The sequence below is a fragment of the Podarcis bocagei genome, assembly GCF_964188305.1.
Source record: "Podarcis bocagei genome assembly, chromosome: 6".
NCBI lineage: Eukaryota > Metazoa > Chordata > Lepidosauria > Squamata > Lacertidae > Podarcis > Podarcis bocagei.
The window spans coordinates 14,446,696-14,468,374 of record NC_138130.1 but is presented as its reverse complement, the minus strand read 5'-3'; the positions used below and the strand labels follow the sequence as shown (position 1 = coordinate 14,468,374).

The 21,679-nt window shown below is 43.8% G+C and overlaps 1 protein-coding gene and 1 long non-coding RNA gene across 3 annotated transcripts; one reads left to right on the top strand and one right to left on the bottom strand.

The window, feature by feature from the left end:
* Positions 1-757: 757 nt before the first annotated feature.
* On the top strand, positions 758-7,232 carry LOC308588514. Of its 2 annotated transcripts, none has more exons than XR_014008815.1 (3): positions 758-1,738; positions 6,168-6,208; positions 6,930-7,232. It is a non-coding gene; the product is annotated as an uncharacterized lncRNA (long non-coding RNA). The 2 variants fall into 2 exon arrangements; XR_014008816.1 differs by having other exon boundaries at positions 759-1,074.
* An 8,587-nt stretch (positions 7,233-15,819) lies between these two features.
* On the bottom strand, positions 15,820-20,840 carry LOC308589554 (uncharacterized protein). Its single transcript, XM_081198709.1, has 2 exons — positions 20,180-20,840; positions 15,820-16,799 (listed from the first exon to the last, which is right to left on the bottom strand). The coding sequence occupies exons 1-2, from the start codon at positions 20,706-20,708 to the stop codon at positions 16,225-16,227; spliced, it is 1,104 nt and encodes a 367-aa protein (XP_081054835.1). The 5' UTR covers positions 20,709-20,840; the 3' UTR covers positions 15,820-16,224.
* Between the last annotated feature and the right edge of the window lie 839 nt (positions 20,841-21,679).

The following is a 21,679-nucleotide window of genomic DNA, read 5'->3' as shown; positions in this document are numbered from 1 at the left end:
AATAGAATAAGATGTTTTTAAACAAGCAACACCATTAAACAAGGTTCTCTCCCCTCCAAAAAAAAGGGGGGGGTAATCTGGAATAATGAAATATTTTAGTGGCTATGAAATATGTAATCTAAGTGTGCCATCTGCTGGTAGAAATATATTTCAACTGTGCTATATTATTTACTATCAATTATGGAGAAATCTTGCAAGAGGTACTTATTTTGTGCATCTCTGGAGAACAAAGCTGCTTTTAACTGTAGATAAGTCTGTGGTTCCATTCTTCCACTTTTTAAAGGCTACAATCCAAAATATACTTGCCGATTTATACATGCCTGAATGTCTGCAACTTGGTGAATATTTGACAATCCAAGCTGAATTTGGTGGGTATCACCATTCACTAGTATAAGTCCCCGCAAGTTGGCTGCTCTGACCTAGCCGCCTGACTTGTCCCAGGAAAGGGAGAGTGTCAAAGGACCACCAATTACTACTATAGCGGTAAAGATGTGGGAACAGCTTATGGTACTTCCAAAATACAAGGTCAAATTGGCAATGGCCCAGCCAGTGACTATAATGTGTGTTTCTAAAGTGTGGTGAAAATACAGTAATTCATGGGAAAAGGACATGTTCAGGATTCTAGGAATGCAAGCTGAGCCAGTAAATATTCCTTGGCATTCTTGGGACGAATGATCATTTCATCACCCTGACATCCAAGCTATTGGTCAGCCTGTGGGTGTGGGGGGAAAGGGAGGAGTTAAAGGGTCCATTGTTAAAATTTTCAGACCAAAGATCAGGGAAATAAAAACACACCATTCTGCCAAAGTTAATGGCCCATTAACAACAGCTGGCGAACCCAACACACTGAAATGATTCCTGGTCCTTGCATTCCACCAGCATTACAGCCTCGGAAGAAAATAGATCTGACCGTTTTGAAGTGGCCTTCTTCCTGTGTGGGGACCATGGCAACTGGCCTCATTGCCCCTGCCCCCATATAAAGTGGCATGAAGCTTTGACAGAAGGAAAGATTGAAAAGCTGGAAGTTTTCACAATAGCTCCTTGCTGAAGCAGTAGCAGGAAACCGCTCATCTGGTAGCTAAGCATGGCTATTTATTTATTTTTACTATTTGGGGGCATTTTAAAGAATGGTTACGATTTCTTTGGAAATTTTTAAAAAGATCAGTCAATTTCCATTGAAGGATCTATGGGAGTGTTAGTGGCCTGTTGTTGTTGTTGTTGTTTGTTGTTTTGATACCATCGATTTACAACCAAACCCCTCAGCTTGCCATTTCAGTGACTCTTTGCCATTTCGATAGCAAATGCACACAGCAGTGAAATCAACCCCCACTAATGTGTTGATATCAAATTGATTTGGGGCTAACTTTTAGCTGTGCTGCTCAGCTGCAGGAAAGGACATTTGTGCTGGGCTTGTATGTGCCTCTGTGTGTGTGTGTGTGTGTGTGTGTGTGTGTGTGTTTAAAAAAGCAATGTGACATCTGCCCATACTGATAGCACACACTGACACGTTCATCGCCTATTTCAATTCACCTGACGACAATTAAGTGACATTAAAGAACAAGCCCTCCTCAGATTCTAATTTTTCCTGACACTGTGTTCAATATTGTAATAGATGGTGCCAATAGAAGTTTGTCTCACACAGCTTCTTCCCTTTTCTTTCTATAATCTTCTTTAATAATTGCTGCTGGAGCCATTCTCCTCCTTGAATGAAGGACAGGACAGAAAACAACACAGAAAAGTGAGAAGCATAATCTTTCTGGCTATCATTGCAGTAGGTGCAAGACTCAGAGTTACTGATACAGCTACTTAAGATGGTGGTACTGAAATATATAGCCAAATCCTTGCCTGTTCAGTGTTTCTTCCTGGTGTCAGGAGAAGGCTGTGTCAAGGAGAAGTGTCCCAAACCTCTTCAAGATTAATCTGAACACTTCAGCCAGTGTCGCTTGTGTCCATCCTGTTAATTTTCAATCCCATTTTGCAGCTAGTGAAGCTACTCTGAATATTGACAGTTGCCTCCGGGGGACTAGCAGTATGCTCTCTTAGCAAGAAAGCAAGCGCAGCAGGGTTTCTGAAATATTTGCCAGTGCCACTGTAAAAATGCAGAAGGCAGCGACCTGTATAACTACATATGAGGCAGTTATCCAAGGTTTCTATATGAGGGAATTCGTTTTTCTCTCTCTCCAACCCCCACCCTTCCCCCAAAGAAAGGTTGTTTGCAATTCAAATGTCAAAGACGCCATAGCAGAAGAGTCCTGGCCACAGAGCATTTAAACTACTCTGCACTTATTTTTTTTTTTTTTAATAAAATTTTTATTGGTTTTACAACATTTTTAAGAAAAACAAACAAACACAAAAAGTGACAAACATACACGAATAGTTTCAAAGATATTTTCATAAACCTCTTTTCTTGGACTTCCCCATACCCCCCCTCTCTGCATCCCAATGTCCATATTTCAACTAGCAACTCCCAATTGTTACTTTCTAATCTCTATCATCTTAGTCCTCTTTTATAGTCTAACCTTGTATCCCTGTACCCTTTTGCTTCTGGCAACCACAACATTTTAACATTCATTAAGTTTATAGTAGTCCTTAAGATAGCTTTTAAATTTTTTCCATTCTTCTTCCACCGTCTCTTTTCGTTGGTCACGGATTCTGCCTGTCATCTCAGCCAATGTCATATAGTCCATCACTTTCATCTGCCATTCTTCCAGAGTAGGTAAATCTTGTGTCTTCCAATACTTTGCGATGAGTATTCTTGCTGCTGTTGTGGCATACATAAAGAAATTTCTATCTTTCTTTGTCACCAATTGGCCGACAATGCCCAAGAGAAAGGCCTCTGGTTTTTTAGGAAAGGTACATTTAAGTACCTTTTTCATTTCATTATAGATCATTTCCCAGAAGGCCTTTATCCTCGGGCATGTCCACCAGAGGTGATAGAAAGTACCTTCAGTCTCTTTACACTTCCAACATTTATTATCGGGCAAATGGTAGATTTTTGCCAGTTTGACTGGGGTCATGTACCACCTGTAAACCATTTTCATAATGTTTTCCTTTAAGGCATTACATGCCGTAAATTTAATACCGGTGTTCCATAACCATTCCCAGTCATCTGACATAATGTTATGTCCAACATCCTGCGCCCACTTAATCATAGCCGATTTAACTGTTTCATCCTGTGTGTTCCATTTCAACAGCAAGTTATACATTCTAGATAGATTCTTAGTATTGGGTTCTAACAATTCGGTCTCTAGTTTTGATTTTTCCACCTGGAAACCGATTTTCCTGTCCTGTTTAAAAAATTCCATTATTTGACGGTATTGAAACCAATTTTCTACTTTGTGCTTCAATTTCTCCTGACTTTGTAGTTTAAACTTGTCTCCATCCTGTTCTAAGATTTCCCAATACTTCGGCCATCCGACCTCCATATTGAGTTTCTTCACTGCATTAGCCTCCACTGGTGACACCCATCTAGGGGTTTTATTTTCCAATAGGTCTTTATATCTTATCCAAACATTAAATAATGCTTTTCTAACAATGTGATTTTTAAAAGTACTGTTAACTTTGTCATACCAAAGATATGCATGCCAGCCAAAAGCATTATTGAAACCTTCCAGATCCAAGATGTCCGTGTTCTCGAGGAGCATCCATTCTTTCAGCCAGCAAAAAGCTGCTGCCTCATAGTACAATTTTAGGTCCAGCAGGGCAAAACCCCCTCTTTCTTTAGCGTCAGTCAGTATTTTAAATTTAATTCGGGGCTTTTTGCCCTGCCAGACGAATTTCGAAATGTCTTTGTGCCACCTCTTAAAACATTCCATCTTGTCGAGAATCTGCAAGGTCTGAAACAAAAATAACATTCTAGGCAATACATTCATTTTGATTACTGCAATTCGGCCTAACATTGACAGTTTCAGATTTGACCATATTTCTAAATCTTTTTTAATTTCTGACCAACATTTTTCATAATTGTCCTTATACAAATTGACATTCTTAGATGTTAAATAAACCCCTAGGTATTTCACCTTCTTGACCACTGTCAAACCTGTTTCCTCTTGAAATTTCTCCTTTTCCATATCTGTTAGGTTTTTCCCTAAAACTTTAGTTTTTTGCTTATTCAACTTAAATCCAGCTACCTGGCCAAATTGTTGTATTATTTCTAAGACCCTTTTCGTACTAGTGTTTGGTTCTTGCAAAGTCAATACTAGGTCATCTGCATACGCTCTTAACTTATAATGTTTAGCTCCGACCTGCACACCCTTGACCTGCTGGTCATTTCTTATCATATTCAGCAGCACCTCCAGAACCGAAATGAAAAGTAATGGGGAAATTGGGCACCCCTGTCGTGTTCCTTTTTCTATCTTAAGTTCCTCAGTCACAACATTATTTACAATCAGTTTAGCTTTTTGTTCAGAATATATTGCAGCCATACCATTCTCAAAACCCTGGCCTACCCCCATCCCATGAAGATTCTTCCTCATAAAACTCCAAGAGATGTTATCAAAGGCTTTCTCCGCATCCACAAAGATCAATACTGCTTTAGTGTTTATATTCACCTCCAGCTTTTCCAAAATGTCTATTACATTCCTTACATTATCTGCTAGGTGTCTTTTAGGGAGAAAGCCTGCTTGGTCTTTATGAATCTTCTCCATCAAGACTCTTTTAAATCTTTTTGCCAAAATGTCTGCAAAAATTTTGTAATCCACATTAAGGAGTGATATTGGGCGGTAGTTCTTGAGTTGGGTCTTTTCAGTCTCTGACTTTGGTATGAGTGAAATATATGCCTCTTTCCACGATTCAGGTGCCCTTTTCCCCTCAAGAATCTCATTACAAACTTCTCTTAGTGGTTGAATCAGCCATTCCTTCAGCGATTTGTAGTATCTGGAAGTCAGTCCATCTGGTCCCGGAGATTTGCCCAGTTGCATATTCTGAATGGCAGCCTCTATCTCTTGTTCTGAGATTCTCTGGTTCAAGTCCATCTTACTTTGCTGAGAGATGTTTTGTAGTCCATATCTTCCAAGGAATTTGTCTATATCTTCTTCATTTTGCGGGCCTTGGGTGTAGAGTTTTTTGAAATAACTTAAAAAACAATTTCTAATTTCATTGGGTTTAGATATGTTCTTTCCATCCACCTCTAGGCTTGTAACTGTATTTAGTTTCTGCCTTTTCTTCAATTGCCATGCCAAAAGTTTACCACATTTATTTGCTGATTCAAAAGTCTTTTGCTTCATTTGCTTTATCTTCCATTCAATCTCTTGGTTCATCAATTCCATATATTGAGTTTGATATAACTTGATCTCTCTTAAAATGTCCTGAGACTTTGGTTTTGTTCTTAATTTCCTCTCTCCTTCCTTTATCATTTCCAAGATCTTCTCTTTTTTCTCATTTTGTTTTTTCCTCTTTATTGAATTTTGTTGAATCAAAAATCCTCTCATAACCGCTTTACTTGCATCCCAGATCACTCTTTTCTCCGCGTCGGTCCTCAAATTTATTTCAAAATAGTCTTTTAGGGTCTTTTGGGCCTTCGTGAGAATCTCCTTATCTCGAAAGAGGGTGTCATTCATTCTCCATCTAAATTGACCAGTTATTGTGAGTTTCATCTCCATCTTCACGGCGTTATGGTCGGAGCTACTCTGCACTTATTTATCCCCAATGAAATTAATGTTATTTTTCATTTATGTACAGAGGTTGGTAACAGCAACAAAACGATTCTGCTTTCACACTTGTAGCAGTCACACCAAACTGCTATGCTTTAGCAGGCATGAAAATACCTGGGTTCATATGACTCCCTACTTAAAAGTGTTAATTAATTTTGCTGCTAGGTGTGGTTCTGACTCAGGGGAGGCCACCATAATAAGAGGGGAATTGTGTTGTCAAAAGCATCTCTCTCTCCATCTCTCTCCCTGGATATGCCTTTAGAACAACAATGGGGAACCAATCACCTTTCAGAGGTTGGATAACAACTCTCATCATCCTCAGTGGTCATTGATGGTGGTCCAACAACATGGCTACGTGTTCCCCATTTTTTATTTACAAAGTTCATGAAGTTCTCTAAACGACGCCCCCTCCATCTGCATCCAAAGGTTACCAGAGCCACATTGTATGAAGTTTAGTTTATGAAATTAGTTTATTTTTTAAAAAAACAAATTCAACCCTATCTTTTCTCTCACCAGGACACCCAAGTGGAATCAAGAGAAACATCAATTGGTTAAAAGTAAGGGCAAAAGCTAAGCATTTAATGGGAATTTTTTACTTATACAGTGGTACCTTGGTTCTTGAACATAATTCATTCCGGAAGACAGTTCGGCTTCCGAAACATTCAAAAACCAAGGTGCAGCTTCCCATTAGTTGCAAGAGCTTCTTGTGCTCAGCGGTAGCCACATAACACGTTCGAGTTTCGAAAAACATTTGAAAATGGAAGCATTTACTTCTGGGTTTTCAGCATTTGAAAACCAAAATGTTCGACAACGGAGGCGATCAGGAATTGAGGTACCACTGTATATGCATTTACGGTATATATTGCTTAGATGAAGAACTGCATTGTAAAATGCAAAAACAGTGCAAATATCAAAGGATGGCTGTTTCATTTTGCATATTATTTCAGAAAGTGAAGATTTGATAAGTCCCAACTGAATCTAAGTTCTCCCCCAACCTTAACTGTAGGTGAATATTTAAGAATGCATATTAAAAACATCAGGAATCCCTGTTAAGATCTTCCAAATTCTGAGTAGAAAAGCATATGAATTCCTATGTCAAAGAAAAGCATACTTTCTCAAAGACAGTGAAACTGTCTAATATGCAGAAAATGTAATGTTTGTATGCACCGAAGTTAAGACTTACGTAAAAGTTTGCATTTGCATAATAGAGAAATTTACGTTACGCAAGAGGTTGCAGTCTAGATGAAAGCAGAAGACTGATGTTTTTCCATTTCACAGGATTAGGCTACCTGATGGCTCATAGACAGAAACCTGAGCTGCAGCTCTCTCACAGCTGGGGAGGAAATTTAAGAAGGCAGTGAAGGCTAGCTGTAACAGGTGCAGCTGCAGCTAAGCTCCACAGTGATGAAAAAACCTAGGATCTCTCTCTGGGACCAGAGAGAGGAAAATTTACTAAACTGTATAAAGGACTGAACCATATTGGCTGGTACCTGAGAGCAACTTGTTACTTTATTATTTTGTAACTTTTATCTTACTGTAACTAATATTTAAGATTATTCTGCAGTAAAGTTTTGAAACTCATTCTTGTGGTGGAGAGATTCATTTCTACTCTTAACAAGGTCCAAATCAAGGATTCTACTGAACAACTCTAACAAGAAGTATGTATTTACAATATTTTGATAGCTATGTCTATGATTGTTTCAAAAATAGTGTCTTTTACTTTTAAAGTTGGTGTTTTAGTCCATTACTACTACTACTACTACTACTACTACTACTACTACTACTATTGCCCATCTGACTGGGTTGCCTCAGCCACTGTGGGCAAATTCCAACACATATAAAAACATAATAAAACATCGAACATTAAAAATGTCCTGATACAGGGCTGCCTTCAGATGTCTTCTAAAAGTTGTGTAGTTCTTTTTCTCCTTGACATCTTATGGGAGGACATTCCACAAGCCACTGCTGAGAAGGCCCTTCAAAGTTGCATTCCACTTTCTGCCACAATTCTTCTTATTGACTGTAACCCCTGTTAAGAAACAATTTTAGGAAAGAAAAGGTAGCCAGTATGCTTTGCCATCTTACCAGTAAAAGGGGATTTCTTAAGCAATGCATTCAGTAGTTGCTAGGGAAGCCATTTGCAAAAGCAAATGCAGCAAACCTGTATGTAGTAGAGACTGTACATTCATTGAATACTACACATGCACTGTCCAGCTACTTGTACACACGGTTACACAGGTTGTACACTCCTTGAATGTAAGGTGTGAACATCCCTGTGAACACTTTGCAACAAGACTTCGTGAGAACCAAGAATGAGACAGGTCTCCAGATCCTACGTAGGCACTCAGTATGAGCTAGGCCAGTATAAATGCAACAGGCGCTAGGTCCTGTTTCTGCCCAGCCAATGTTATGCCTGATTTATCTTTCCAGAAATGGAGAGTCAGAAAGTGAAAACTGTGATGGAGAGTTTACGTAATGGGAATCATTAGATGTGCAAGATCTGCGATTGGGTTGAGTCTCCTGGCTTAACCTTCTTCTTCCAAAAGCAGCTGCATCTGTGGCAGGTGGGCAGGGCCGGATTTATGTTTGATGAGGCCCTAAGCTACCGAAGGTAATGGGGCCCTTTATACGTCCAGCTGTCCTTTGTCAACAACAAATTGTCACTGTTTTTTTGTGTTGAATATATGCTATATGGTAATTTATGGACCTAATTGGTCCATACACAACACAAAACACTGTTGATGTACATAGGTTTTATTTTATTTGGTTTTTTATCTTATATTTTGGAAACGTACATCCAGGTTTTTCCCCCTTTAAATTTTTGGGGGGCTCCCAAGAGAGAGGGACCCTAAGCTATAGCTTGTTTAGCTTATACGTAAATCTGGCACTGCAGGTGGGGGAGTGTGAGATCTTGGCTCTCCCTTCACTGTGGCCCTGATGAAACACACACATACAGAGGTTGCTTTTTAGAGGGAACATCATTATAAGAATGTTTTGCAGAGGGGAGAGCAATGGAGTCTTGTTGACAGCTGCTAGATGGGCAAAGAAGCAGGAGGCAGCATTGGGACAGAAGAGTTGGTGATTCAACATAGCTACACAAAAGCTTTTAAAGCAGTCATTTAAAGGTCATTGAGACAGGGGGTGCAGAGCCAATCTGTCTACAACAAAAGGTTTTGACAACAGACAGAACTGACAGAAGCCAACAGAAGGCAAGGCAGCCTGAGGGGCTCCCTGTATTTTCTTCCCCCATGGCCATATAAGAAGGGGTTGGGGGCCTTGCTTGAGGGATGTCAAGGCCTGACAGACTTTACCCAGTGTGGAAGGGGGAGAGAGATAGGAATGAGGGTGATGTCTTGAAGAAGAGCAATCATTTGTTACTTGATGGGCCCAACTGGCAATATCGCAGTCTGTCAAGCTCTCCATTTCTAGAGGCACAAATGCCAGTAAACTTCAATGAGAACCTTTCAGCACCTGAAATAATACCTGGGTCGTGTCCGGGGCCTAAAGCAAGAATACATCCCACAACAGTCTTTGGCAATTACAGGGATGGAGTTCCATTAATGTGCAGAGTGTGTGTTGTTGATTTTTAATGGCTTATGTGAAAAAGCAAGGAAATTAAGGCACACAGGCTTAACTTCCACACCATGTATAATAATAATAATAATAATAATAATAATAATAATAATAATAATAATAATTTATTTATACCCCGCCCATCTGGCTGAGTCTCCCCAGCCACTCTGGGTGGCTCCCAATCAAGTGTTAAAAACAGTACAGCATTAAATATTAAAAACTTCCCTGAACAGGGCTTTCTTCAGATGTCTTTTAAAGATAGGATAGCTGCTTATTTCCTTCACATCTGAAGGGAGGGTGTTCCACAGGGTGGGTGCCACTACCGAGAAGGCCCTCTGTCTGGTTCCCTGTAACCTCACTTCTCACACTGAGGGAACCGCCAGAAGGCCCTTGGCGCTGGATCTCAGTGTCCGGGCTAAACGATGGGGGTGGAGACGCTCCTTCAGGTATACTGGACCGAGGCCGTTTAGGGCTTTAAAGGTCAGCACCAACACTTTGAATTGTGCTCAGAAATGTACTGGGAGCCAATGCAGATCTCTCAGAACCGGTGTTATGTGGTCCCGGAGGCCACTCCCAGTCACCAGTCTAGCTGCCGCATTCTGGATTAATTGCAGTTTCCGAGTCACCTTCAAAGGTAGCCCCACGTAGAGCACATTGCAGTAGTCCAAGCGGGAGATAACTGGAGCATGCACCACTCTGGCGAGACAGTCCACGGGAAGGTAGGGTCTTAGCCTGCGTACCAGGTGGAGCTGGTAGACAGCTGCCCTGGACACAGAATTAACCTGCGCCTCCATGGACAGCTGTGAGTCCAAAATGTAAGAAGCATACATGATCAACATTCTCACATATTGTGCTTACTTAATCATTTTAGCCCTTGTGAACCCTGGCACTCCCTATTATTTTTTCTTCTGGTCCAAAACATCTTCCACTGCAACTGGAGAGACACTGAAACTCAGGACGCTATGACAGCAATGGCCATTTAGCGACATACTTGCCCTCTACTGTCCCTTTATGCCTTCATTGTGGTTAACACGGAATGGTATATGTTTGTAGTGACAAGGATGAGGTTGATTGATAGAGGATGCAGACGTGGACCCAATAACAGGCCTAAACAGGCATTATTGAGGCTCTCTCTATATTACTTCGTCGCAAGAGAAAGGAGAAGGTGAGTCTTGCGTTTGTGAGTCGGTATGCCTAGAACAGGGTTAGAACACTTTGTAAGGAATTAATTAAATCTTTAGAATTGACACTCAGAGCAAATTTGCAGGTCTGATGATCTCATAGTAGGCATGGGCTGAGCAATTCATTGCATCCTATTGCTCAGCCATAGGTCTATTCTGCTCTCTTTTGTGTGGATTTTTTCACTGAATGAACAAAAAGCATGCAGTTGAATTGCATGTATTTTGCCCACATGTTTTATGTTAAATAGCACACTTTTGATGCAAAATGTGCCCTTTTCAACGTATTCATCCATAAAAATATGCATTTTGTGTGCATCTCTTGAGATACAATATGTATCTTTGTGTGAACTTTTCCCACACTAAAACTGCACTGCAAAGTCGGGAGAAGGGTGTAATCAGACTGGGAGTTGTGTTCCAATCCACACGCAACCTTGAAAGTATCAGATCAGATCAGTCCCACAGCGAAAAAGCATGCCAAACAAATTCCTCCCCATCCCTCCTCAAGTTTGAATAGTTCAGCCTTTCATTCGTTAGCTGTTAGTTTTACTTTTCCTCAAACATTCACAAGGTTGCATTCTGCAGCTTAAGATAAGACATGAAAGAAGTTAGTAATTAAGAATTTAGCATTGAAAAAGATTACATATTATTAACTTTTGACATAACACTGATGGCTTTGTCAAATTGGCATGTGCCCAGTTTGTAGATGAAGAGGATTAACGCTGAAAAGCGCATGCGAATACAAACCAGAATGCACAGTAACATGCTACATGTGAATACACACAGCAATATGTTAGGAGTGCATGTGCCACAGTCTTCCACTTGCAAACGAACATAGTAATCTGCAAATACTGGGGCACTTGCAAAGAGATAGAGTATCGTAAGGAGCAGCACATTCAGATGTGAGGTTTATTGTGTTCGTTTCACTAGTTCACTAGTCGTTTCACTACTTTCTAACAATTACTTTTAGATTGTGCAACTGTGGCTTTTGATTGATATACTGCTTTTGTTGTTGTTTAGTCGTTTAGTCGTGTCCAACTCTTCATGACCCCATGGACCAGAGCACGCCAGGCACTCCTGTCTTCCACTGCCTCCTGCAGTTTGGTCAAACTGATGTTTGTAGCTTTGAGAACACTGTCCAACCATCTCATCCTCTGTCGTCCCCTTCTCCTTGTGCCCTTCATCTTTCCCAACATCAGGGTCTTTTCAAGGGAGTCTTCTCTTCTCATGAGGTGGCCAAAGTACTGGAGCCTCAGGTTCATGATCTGTCCTTCCAGTGAGCACTCAGGGCTGATTTCTTCAAGAGTGGATAGGTTTGATCTTCTTGCAGTCCATGGGAATAGAATGGGATGAGTAGTGGTACAATTTCTGTAGTTGCAAGACTTAATTTGCTTATGGTATGTTTGTGCTTGTGGGGTAATTGTTGAATACCACAAATCTGCTTGTGCTTTGGCAGGAGGGAAGGTGAAGAAGAAAAGGACCCCGGGCTCTCAAAATGCTTCCCAAATGGGATGCTATGATTTGTAGTTGTTGGTTTTTTTCTAGCTTTATGTTTATTATACAATGGTGCCTCGGGTTAAGTACTTAATTCGTTCTGGAGGTCCTTTCTTAACCTGAAACTGTTCTTAATTTGAGGTACCACTTTAGCTAATGGGGCCTCCCACTGCCGCCACCACACAATTTCTGTTCTCATCCTGAAGCAAAGTTCTTAACCCGAGGTACTATTTCTGGGTTAGCGGAGTCTGTAACCTGAAGCATCTGTAACCTGAAGCATCTGTAACCCAAGGTACCACTGTATCACAGTTTTGCATTGTGGCTTTTACAGTTTCACTGTCTGTTATATAGCATGTGTTATTTCTGTAAGCTGCTTACAGTCTGTTTCAGTATTAAGTGGTATATCAATATATAAAATTAAATGAATAAAAATGGGGCAATATAATAACACATTAGATCCACTGACACTAAAAGAAAAGAAAGAAGAAAAGTGGAATGCTGAGATGTGAAGAATTCCTACTATTCACATTATGGCAGCCTTTCTTCATGTATGATAAGTGGAATATTGGTGTGAAGCCTCATCATGAAATATTGAAGAGTGTTTGCCTTTGGAAAAATTGGATTACATTTCCCCCCTCTTAGAGCCCCTAAATTTGTACCTTTATATATATGCATGCTCTTGGGCAGATAAATGAACAGCATTTTCATAGCAATATACCGTATGCTAAAAGAGATATTACTAGGTTTAGGAAAATGAATTAAAAAATGACGAACTGTTAATTTGGAGAGGGAGCTGCAGAAAATAAAGTTTAAGAGAGGTTCAAATCAGGCATTTATAGTTCTGCCTTTGATTCCCATCTGTGCCTTCCTCACCACCAAGTGATACCTCCAGGCAGAGAGAGACCTGAGGCCATTTCACCACTTCAAAAAGCATTCATTTTATGTATTTGGGACACAGAACCTTAGCACAACTTCATCTATGCTTCTTGATGTTCTGCCAATCTGATAAAAAGCTTCCATGAGTTAGCTACTGTCTGCTTGGCAACTACCTACAGTATGCTCCCGGCTGGTTACTGGGAGAAATACAACCAGAAAAATGAGAAGGAACTAAGAAATAACAGACACTCCGGCCAACTGTGTGAATGCTTTAATCAGAAGTAGATCTTAGTGGCCCAGGAAAGTGTGTTCTTCCTAAAATGAGAGCACGTGTTGCGGGGGGGGGGGGGGGTCTGCCAGGCCAACCCTCTGTTGCCAGGCAGGTTAATGGTTATTGCCTGGAGCAATGATTGGCTGACCGGGTGCTGGGGCAAATTGCATGTAGCAAATTGGGTGGGTGGGACTGAAGGCTTTAAATATTGGGGGCACTCTGCTTTTGCTTTCTCTTTTGCAGACTGCTTCGGATCACCCACCCGCCCTGTGATCCAGTTGACCTTGCTATGCCTGTCATGGGGTCATCTGCCATTGGGGCAGGGGCCTAGTAGGAATTTTATCCTTTTGGCTGATTGGCTGGTGCCATTGGGTTTTTGCCTACTACTTAGCAATTCGTCACAACTTGTAAGGTTGCGGTTAGGCATTGGTTATAAAAACTGGTGGTGGAGGGGTCAGGATAGGCTGTGCCTGCCCCTCCAATGGTGGTGGAAGGGAATTCCGTTAAAGGAATCCTGGGGCTTGCCACGATTTTGTCCAATCCCTGAAATGGGACCAGGGCCGGCAAGCCTTGGGGAGCTGGTTGGGTGAGCAGTGAGGGACTGTTGCTCAGCTCAACTGATCCCCAACATTGTTTTCCCTTCACTGGCTTCTGAGGGAGTTTGAATAGTCAGTTCTAGTCCCAGGAGGGGGGACAGATAGTCATAACAAATGCCTAAGCAACCACTCACAGATTTTGTATTTTAATAAAGTTGTGGCCAAAATAGTGCCAAAAACATTAAACAAAAATTACGTGTGATTTGTGAATTATTTGAGGGGTGGCTAGGGGACCTCCACACGCAAATGGCTTAATCAAAGGACAGAGACGGTATTTGTTAATGAGACTGACAGAAGGCACGTTTCACTGTTGATTATCCTTGATCCCTGTGGTTGTCTTGATGCTGGTGCACTCCTGATGGACTTCAACCTGCCTCAGTCCCAGCCAGCATGGCCAAAAATCAAAGATGGCGGGAGTTGTGATCCAGAAACATCTGGAATGAACTTCGTTTGGCTGTGCCTGACTTAATGGATTAAATGTCAGCTAAAATTTCCACAGAGGTTAAGAGATTTGAGTCCTGGAGACAGTGGATAAGAAGGGAGAGACCAAACAATATTATTGTAAAACAGGGACTTGGGGGGGGGGATAGTCACCAAAATTATGAATAAAAAAAGAATGTTTGCAAGATGCAAGGAAGGATAAATGTACAACACTCTCCCCAAGTCTCTAGAATGCTGTACACAGCCATTGACATGTTTCCCCTACATTTTTCTTTCAGTATTTAAGTACGTTGTGCCTTAATCCATATCCTCCCCATGCTGGGAAATGAATTTTTCTTGATTTACCGAGAGTCCATTTTCTAATAGTCAAGAAAAGAAATTATGCCCAGAGGCATAAGGAGATTGGAAGTATAAGGAAAAGCACCTTTCCCCCCTTTTTTGCCCAGAATCAGATTTTCACTCGGCAAAGACCATGACTAAACTGAAAGAAAGTTTCTTGGAAGGTTAATAACACTGTTGTGTTTGTTGAGCTGTTGTAGGGGGGCTGTTTAGTGAAGTTACAAAAGAGGCATCACCAGACAATGTTGTAAATATAAGTAGGCATGACGACAAAATAAAAAGTGCAGATTAATAATTAATAACTAATGAATCAGTGCAGCACTCTCTTTAGGAACTATGCTGCAGAGCTTGCTTTTAATTTTAGTCATAATTGATTTGGCCTCACCTAGAGAGAAGACTTGAAGGCATGAGATAGATACAGGGGTCAGCAAACTTTTTCAGCAGGGGGCCGGTCCACTGTCCCTCAGACCTTGTGGGGGGCTGGACTATATTTTGCAGGGGGGGAGGAGAATGAATTCCTATGCCCCACAAATAACCCAGAGATGCATTTTAAATAAAAGGATACATTCTACACATGTAAGAACACCAGGCAGGCCCCACAAATAACCCAGAGATGCATTTTAAATAAAAAGACACATTCTACTCATGTAAAAACACTCTGATTCCCAGACCGTCCGCGAGCCAGATTTAGAAGGCGATTGGGCCAGATCCAGCCCCCAGGCCTTAGTTTGCCTACCCATGAGATAGAAGCATTCATGTTAACAAGATAACACAGAAATTGCACTGACTATGAAAGTGAGTGGTTATTTATTTATAACTTTTCTTTGCCTCCCTTCATTGTGGAGCAGTTAAACACAGTTTCAGGTTCACAATCCAATTCACATTCACAATGCAATTCATGTTCACAATGCAGTTACTAAAAATGCAGGTAAGTCACACTCAGTCAACACAGACACCGGCTTCTGGGTGAATAATGAACAGGCATCTCAACCTTAAAAGAATAGGTGCCAGCAGTGTCACAGGGGGAAGGGACTTCCAAAACTGTGGTGCCACCACCCAGAAGGCTCTGCCAGACCATTCCGTACAGCTGGCCTAAACTAAAATTAATACAGACACGAGAACTTTGCCTGGGGATCTTAAGAAAGGTGCAGGTCTACATGTGTTACGGGATGGCTCTGTGTGTCATTGACTCTAGCTCCACCTACTGAAGCATCTTGCAGAAACTAGGGACTCAGTTAGACTGGAAAAGAAAAGGTGATTCATTAATTATTTTTATTTTTTGATAATTATTTTTACTAGTTTTCAGTTACAACAATCTAGTCCAATAACAGCCTCATTATTGCAATGCCAAATTGCGTGTTGAGTTCCGCAGTGCCACCCCCCAAAAATTCACACAGCACACGTTAATTTTTGTTTAAGGTTTTTGGCATAATTTTGGCCACAACTTTATTTAAATACAGAAAATGTGAGTGGTTGCTTAGGCATTGGTTATGACTATGTCCTTGCCCCCCCAAGGACAGCGCTGGCACTTCCGGACACCACCGGAAGCCAGCGTGGGAAACAAGTATTGGGGAGAAATGAGGCTGGGTAAATGCAGTCCAACACCTCTCACCCTCATGTTCCGGTGGGGTCTTGCCCGGCCCAAGTCCGGCTCCACGGACAAGGACGAAAGGATGGCAAGCCCCTGGATTCCTTTAACGGAATTCCCATTCGCATCATTTGGAGGGGTAGGCACCTTACCCCTCCAAGCACCAATTTAACCAATGCCTAACCGCCATGGAGCCCACGGCTCCCCGCCAAACCACTCACAGCCCCAGCCAAGACCTCAGCTTGGCCACCACCGCACCTAGCCAAGCTTCATTACCCAAAGCAGAAAGGTGCACGCCATCATCTCGGAATAAATCTGGCCTCTGAGAAGAAATTCCAGGATGAAAAATCACATCCCCACCCAACTCCCAGACCTTCTTTGTTACTGCGGAGTTGACACGGCTCCTGGCTCTCTCAATGGCGGCTGGGCAATGACTGCCCCTCCACGCGCGCCGTTGTAGCAGCCTTGACCAAAAGATTTTTCCGTCAGGCATCATAGCCTGCAGCGTCTCCAAGTCCGATAAAATGGTAGCACGCAGGGAAAAACAGTTCATAGAAACCAGGTCGTTCTCACCCAGCTGTAACACAATGGCCGACGGGGGTACATCCCATAACAACCGCCTCCGAATCTGAGGCAGGAGCTCCGACCAGCGCATTCCCCTTCTGGTTATCCAAGACAACTGAACATGTCGAGGAAGGCCGAGACCAGGACCCATTCCCAGCTGCTGAGCCGCGACGCCAGCCCAATGGACGATGCTGTGCCCCACCATCCATACGCGGACAGCCGCTAAACCTAATATGAACAAACAAAACAAATGTAAGGTCCTTATCAACGAATATAACTTTTGAACACTTCAGACTTCCAGCGACCCAATTCCTGAATTCTGGCCGCTGACAAACCCCAATGCGCCGCAGTATTGGCAGCCCCAATCCTAAATGAGTGTGGGGCAAAATCAGATGCCCTGCCGCCACCCGCCATAATTACTTTGCGCATTACTTTCGCAAACTGCTGCCTTGACAGGGGGGAACCATCCTCATGCCTAAGAAGTGGACCATCCCCAGGGGTGCGGATAGACAGGTACCTCCTGACATCTTTTACAGGGCAAGGGCCCGCTTCTCCCGTAGCCGGGAGACGCATGAGGGCCCCCCTGCCTTTTTGATCCGTTTTTGAATGTCTAATTGTGATACGGAGTTCTACAGGAGACAACTGTACATCCTGCAACAAAAGGCCGCGAGTACGGCCATCCTTATGGACTTCAACCACTATTTCACCCACCCTTAGGGCACCAAAAAAGGCTATCGAAAAGGCAGCTGAAAACAGGCGGGCCTCATACACCGACCAACAAACCACCCGCAGCTTTCTGCGCATCTTGCACAACATATCAAAGGATATGGGTTGTCGATTTGCCGGCCGGGAAGGACAAAGTCGACTCCATCCCTCCAAGGTTTTGCGGACAAGGAACTTCGCACAAGGATCCTTATCAAAGAATACCTTGCAGAAAAATGCTATAGCAGCAGCATGTATCCTAATAGTCTTAGCTGCCCTACCCAACTGAAATAGGTGTGCCAGGTAACTTAACACCTGGGAAGATGTGGGTGAAGCCCTTCTAAATTCGCAGGCAGATTGCTGCATAAACCTCACAAAATCACCCCACACTTTAGTGTAAGAACGTAGGGTAGAAGGGGAGACCGATGCCGCTACTCCCTGTAAAACTAATTGCTGCCAAGGCTCCAAAGATGTTCCAGGAAACATTCCGGACGTATCCGAGCCTCTGGAACCAGAAGTCTGAACCGCTCCATCTGAAAACGGGACAGAGCATCAGCAATTTCATTAGACACCCCGGGGATAAAACGTGCTGAAAAAACTATATTATGGCGTAGGCAGTGTAACACAAAAACCCGTAATAAGGCCGACACCCGGGGGGAACGTGACGACAGTTTGGCCAACACTGTCACCACAGCCTGATTATCGGTCCAGAAGCAGACACGACGGTTCCTGAACTCCTCGACCCACAAATGCACTGCCACTGCAATGGGAAAAAACTCGAGAAAGGTTAGGTCCCGCGTAATCTCTCCCCCCTGCCATTCTTGCGGCCAACGTTCTGCACACCAACGTCCATTCCAATAGAGCCCAAAGCCAAGGGAACCAGCAGCATCAGACTGCACTTGAAAGTCATTACGCAAGTTCAGCGTGTCTTGCCATAATGACACCCCATTGAATTCCTCCAGGAATTCCAACCAAATGTAAAGATCAGCCCTCACCTGGTTAGAAAGACGCACCCGATGGTGCGGTGCTCTTAACCCTGAGGTGAGGCGAGCCAGGCGAGAGCAAAAGGGGCGCCCCGGCGCCACCACTCTACATGCAAAATTCAAATGTCCCAACAGCGATTGAAGCTGCCGAAGGGACACCTTCCTCAATGGGAGTAGTTCCCCTATCACCCTTCTCAAGTTTTCCAGTTTATCGCTAGGTAAGCTAGAAGTTTGAGCCACAGTATCCAAAAGGATACCCAAATAAGTCAGCCGAGTCGAAGGACCCTCAGTCTTGTCTGCGGCTAAGGGAACCCCCAGTTCCCGAGTGAGATCAGCAAACGCTTGCAATAGCACCGAGCAGTCACCGGTATCGGAGGCAGAGGCCAATAAAAAATCATCCAAATAATGAGTGACCCCGCCCAGACCAGTTTTTGCTTTCAATGCCCATTCCAAAAAGGAACTGAAGGATTCGAAAGCGGCACAGGCAATCGAACATCCCATCGGCATGGCCTTATCAAAGTAATACTTGCCCTCAAACTGAAAACCCAGTAACCAAGAATCTTCTGGGTGTATTGGCAAAAGGCGGAAGGCAGACTCAATGTCGCATTTCGCCAATAACGCAGAAGAGCCAAAACTCCGAATCATCTTGATCGCATGATCAAGAGATGCGTACTTGACTGAACAGAGCTCAGGAGGGATAACATCGTTAACCGACGTACCCATGGGATGTGATAAATTATGAATCAAACGAAATTCCCCCGGCGCCTTCTTTGGCACAATGCCCAAAGGGGAGACATGTAAAGTTTGAAAAGGAGGGGTGTCAAAAGGACCGGCCATCCTTCGCATGGCCACCTCCTTTGCAATCTTCTTTCGAGCAACCTGAGGAAGCTCGCGAACTGACTTTTGGTTAGCAGGATTCCTAGCCACAGGAGATTTGGCTACCGGAATCCGAAAACCCTGCGAAAAACCATTGCTCAAATATTCTGCAGCATCCCCGTTGGGGTACGACTGCAGCCAAGTTTGCAAAACCCGCAAGCGGATTGGTGTATACGCTAACGATGTCAGCGAACTACTTTCCAGTTCCTGAGGTGGCGGAGACGGGGGTGGGCTTTGGGGGTTGCTGAGATCCCCCTTTACCCCCACGAAAGGGCCGCCGACCTGCAAAACATGAGGAAGTGGGATGCGAACCATTGCACCTTTCGCAGGCGTGGGCAAATTTGCACCCCTGGCGATTACACGAGCCCTTATTGAAATCCCAGCAAAACAGGCGTCGGCCAGCTTTCATTGCCAGAGACTTAGGCTTCTGCTGTTCAGGCGCCTTTTTATCTATAAGTGGGGCCACATGGGTGGTCCAAACGTCAAGATCCTTACGATCCCAGCGAGCAGAAGGAATTTTTGCCGCCCGGCGCCGGAAGGCTTCATCATATTTTATCGCGGCTTTTTCACCGGCTCTGGTGAATGCCGAGCGAACAATGGACAAATAAACCATTAAATGGAGAGATCTCCGTGGATAAGCCGCCATTACCACACCAGCAAAGACCTGAAAGCAATCGAGCCAGAGCTCGAAGGTCCTGTCTGCATTGGATACCCCCTGGCGCTTTTTGGAAGAGCTACTTTTCTCTTGATCCTCCGAAGGCGGAGCCAACTTAAACATGTCTACGTATCGACCATCCAAAATCCTAGAGCGCACCTTCGATGACAGGTGCAAACCAGGAATAACGTCTCTGGCGGAGTTGGTAGATACTTTAACGTCTGGTACCAAAACGCCCTCCAAACATTCCTGAACGATACCATACCTAGCCCGATGTGTGTTGGACCGGCGCTCCCAAGCCCACTTAGGAAGCCCCGATGCGGATTCGCCAAAGCCCCAGTAGAGTTTCAGCGAGTTACCTGACTCCTCATCAGAACTAGAGGATGGCGTACCAGTATAAGAAGTAGAGGAGTCATCCCTCCTACGCTTTGCATGCTTCCGGGAAGATCTCCTGCGGCGACGCTTCCCGCCCGAAGACTTCCTGGCCGGAACTGGTAAGCTGTCCTCAATGGAAGATTCTGATTCCTGATCCGGCCGAGAGGAACCTGGGGCTGATGGAGAAGAAACCACCCGTGAGGGACCAGGAACAGATGCTGCCTCAACGGTAGGCAGCACTAACCTACCATGGCGGGAAGGAGGGACAGAATGGGCACCCCTCCCCGAAGCTCTCCGGGAAGGATGGGGCCTCCTTGCGCGACCACGACCAGCAGGTATGTAACGGGGTTGGGTCGGCTGGGGGTCACTTCCCCCCACCACAGGCAACATTTCCCCACTTTCATCCTCCTCAGATGATGACAAGACCGGAGATGATGTTCCCACAGGATGAGGTGCTGCAGACGTGGACGGCTGACTGGAACACTGCTGTAGAAAGCCATCCAGATTAGCCGCGAAGCGAGATAAGGCCGCAGGATCGCCGGCCATGCTGGACACCAATGACTGCACCCGTCCCTCTGGTTGTCTTGTCACAGGTGAGCGTAGCGCCTGCGATGGGCCTCTAATAGGCCGTTTTGCAGTGGAAGGTGGACCCGGGCGATCTGAGTGCCTCTTTGGGGCCATACCGTCTCCGACCAAACAGCTCCTTGATCCGATGCAAAACGGCTAAGAGGAAGTCCCCTAGTCTAGCTCCTCAATTTATAGACTCTAAACCCCTCCTCCAATTTTGCAACACCCAAATTTCCCCAGCGACCCAATTAACCCTTTCATCTTAGGTTCCCAAAACTGCCTAGTCATGATGGTGGCCTGCTCCCCAACCGCAACACGTGCTCTCTGCTAGTGAGAACACGCTTTATACTGCAATTAATATTACCAATCATTGAGGTGCCAGATTATACAATTTAAGTTGCCTCCCGCATGCTAGAATTAACGGTTTGATGCTTTCCTTTGTTCCAGCATTCCAAAGTCTTATAAATTTCAGTTACGCTCCAGTCCAGATACCAATCCCTTTTATCGCAGCTGCAATTTTAATGGCTTCCATTTGTATTGACACATTTAATAATTTCTGTGCCTACAGATGAAGCATTCAAACTCTCTCTTTCCCATGTGTCAGTAATATTTCTTCCTGTCCTTGTAATAAATTATGTCTATCTTTTGTCAATTCTTGTTGTTCTCCAGGAATTTATGTGTTGTATGTGCAATATAACTTTGTGCCACCAGATGGTGATGTGGAGCCCCTTTTTCTACCTGCTTTCCCCCCCTTTTTTTTGTTTTGTTTGTTTTGTTTAGTCGTTTAGTCGTGTCCGACTCTTTGTGACCCCATGGACCAGAGCACGCCAGGCACTTCTGTCTTCCACTGCCTCCCGCAGTTTGGTCAAACTCATGTTTGTAGCTTCGAGAACACTATCCAACCATCTCGTCCTCTCTCGTCCCCTTCTCCTTGTGCCCTCCATCTTTCC

What these genes read in the sequence shown, in the direction of transcription:
- LOC308589554 (XM_081198709.1), bottom strand. Translation starts at nt 20,708, where the DNA reads ATGGCCGGCGATCCTGCGGCCTTATCTCGCTTCGCGGCTAATCTGGAT. An exon ending in CTCCTCTACTTCTTATACTG is followed by an intron (nt 16,800 to 20,179) that starts GTACGCCATCCT and finishes TGTTCATATTAG; the next exon opens with GTTTAGCGGCTGTCCGCGTA.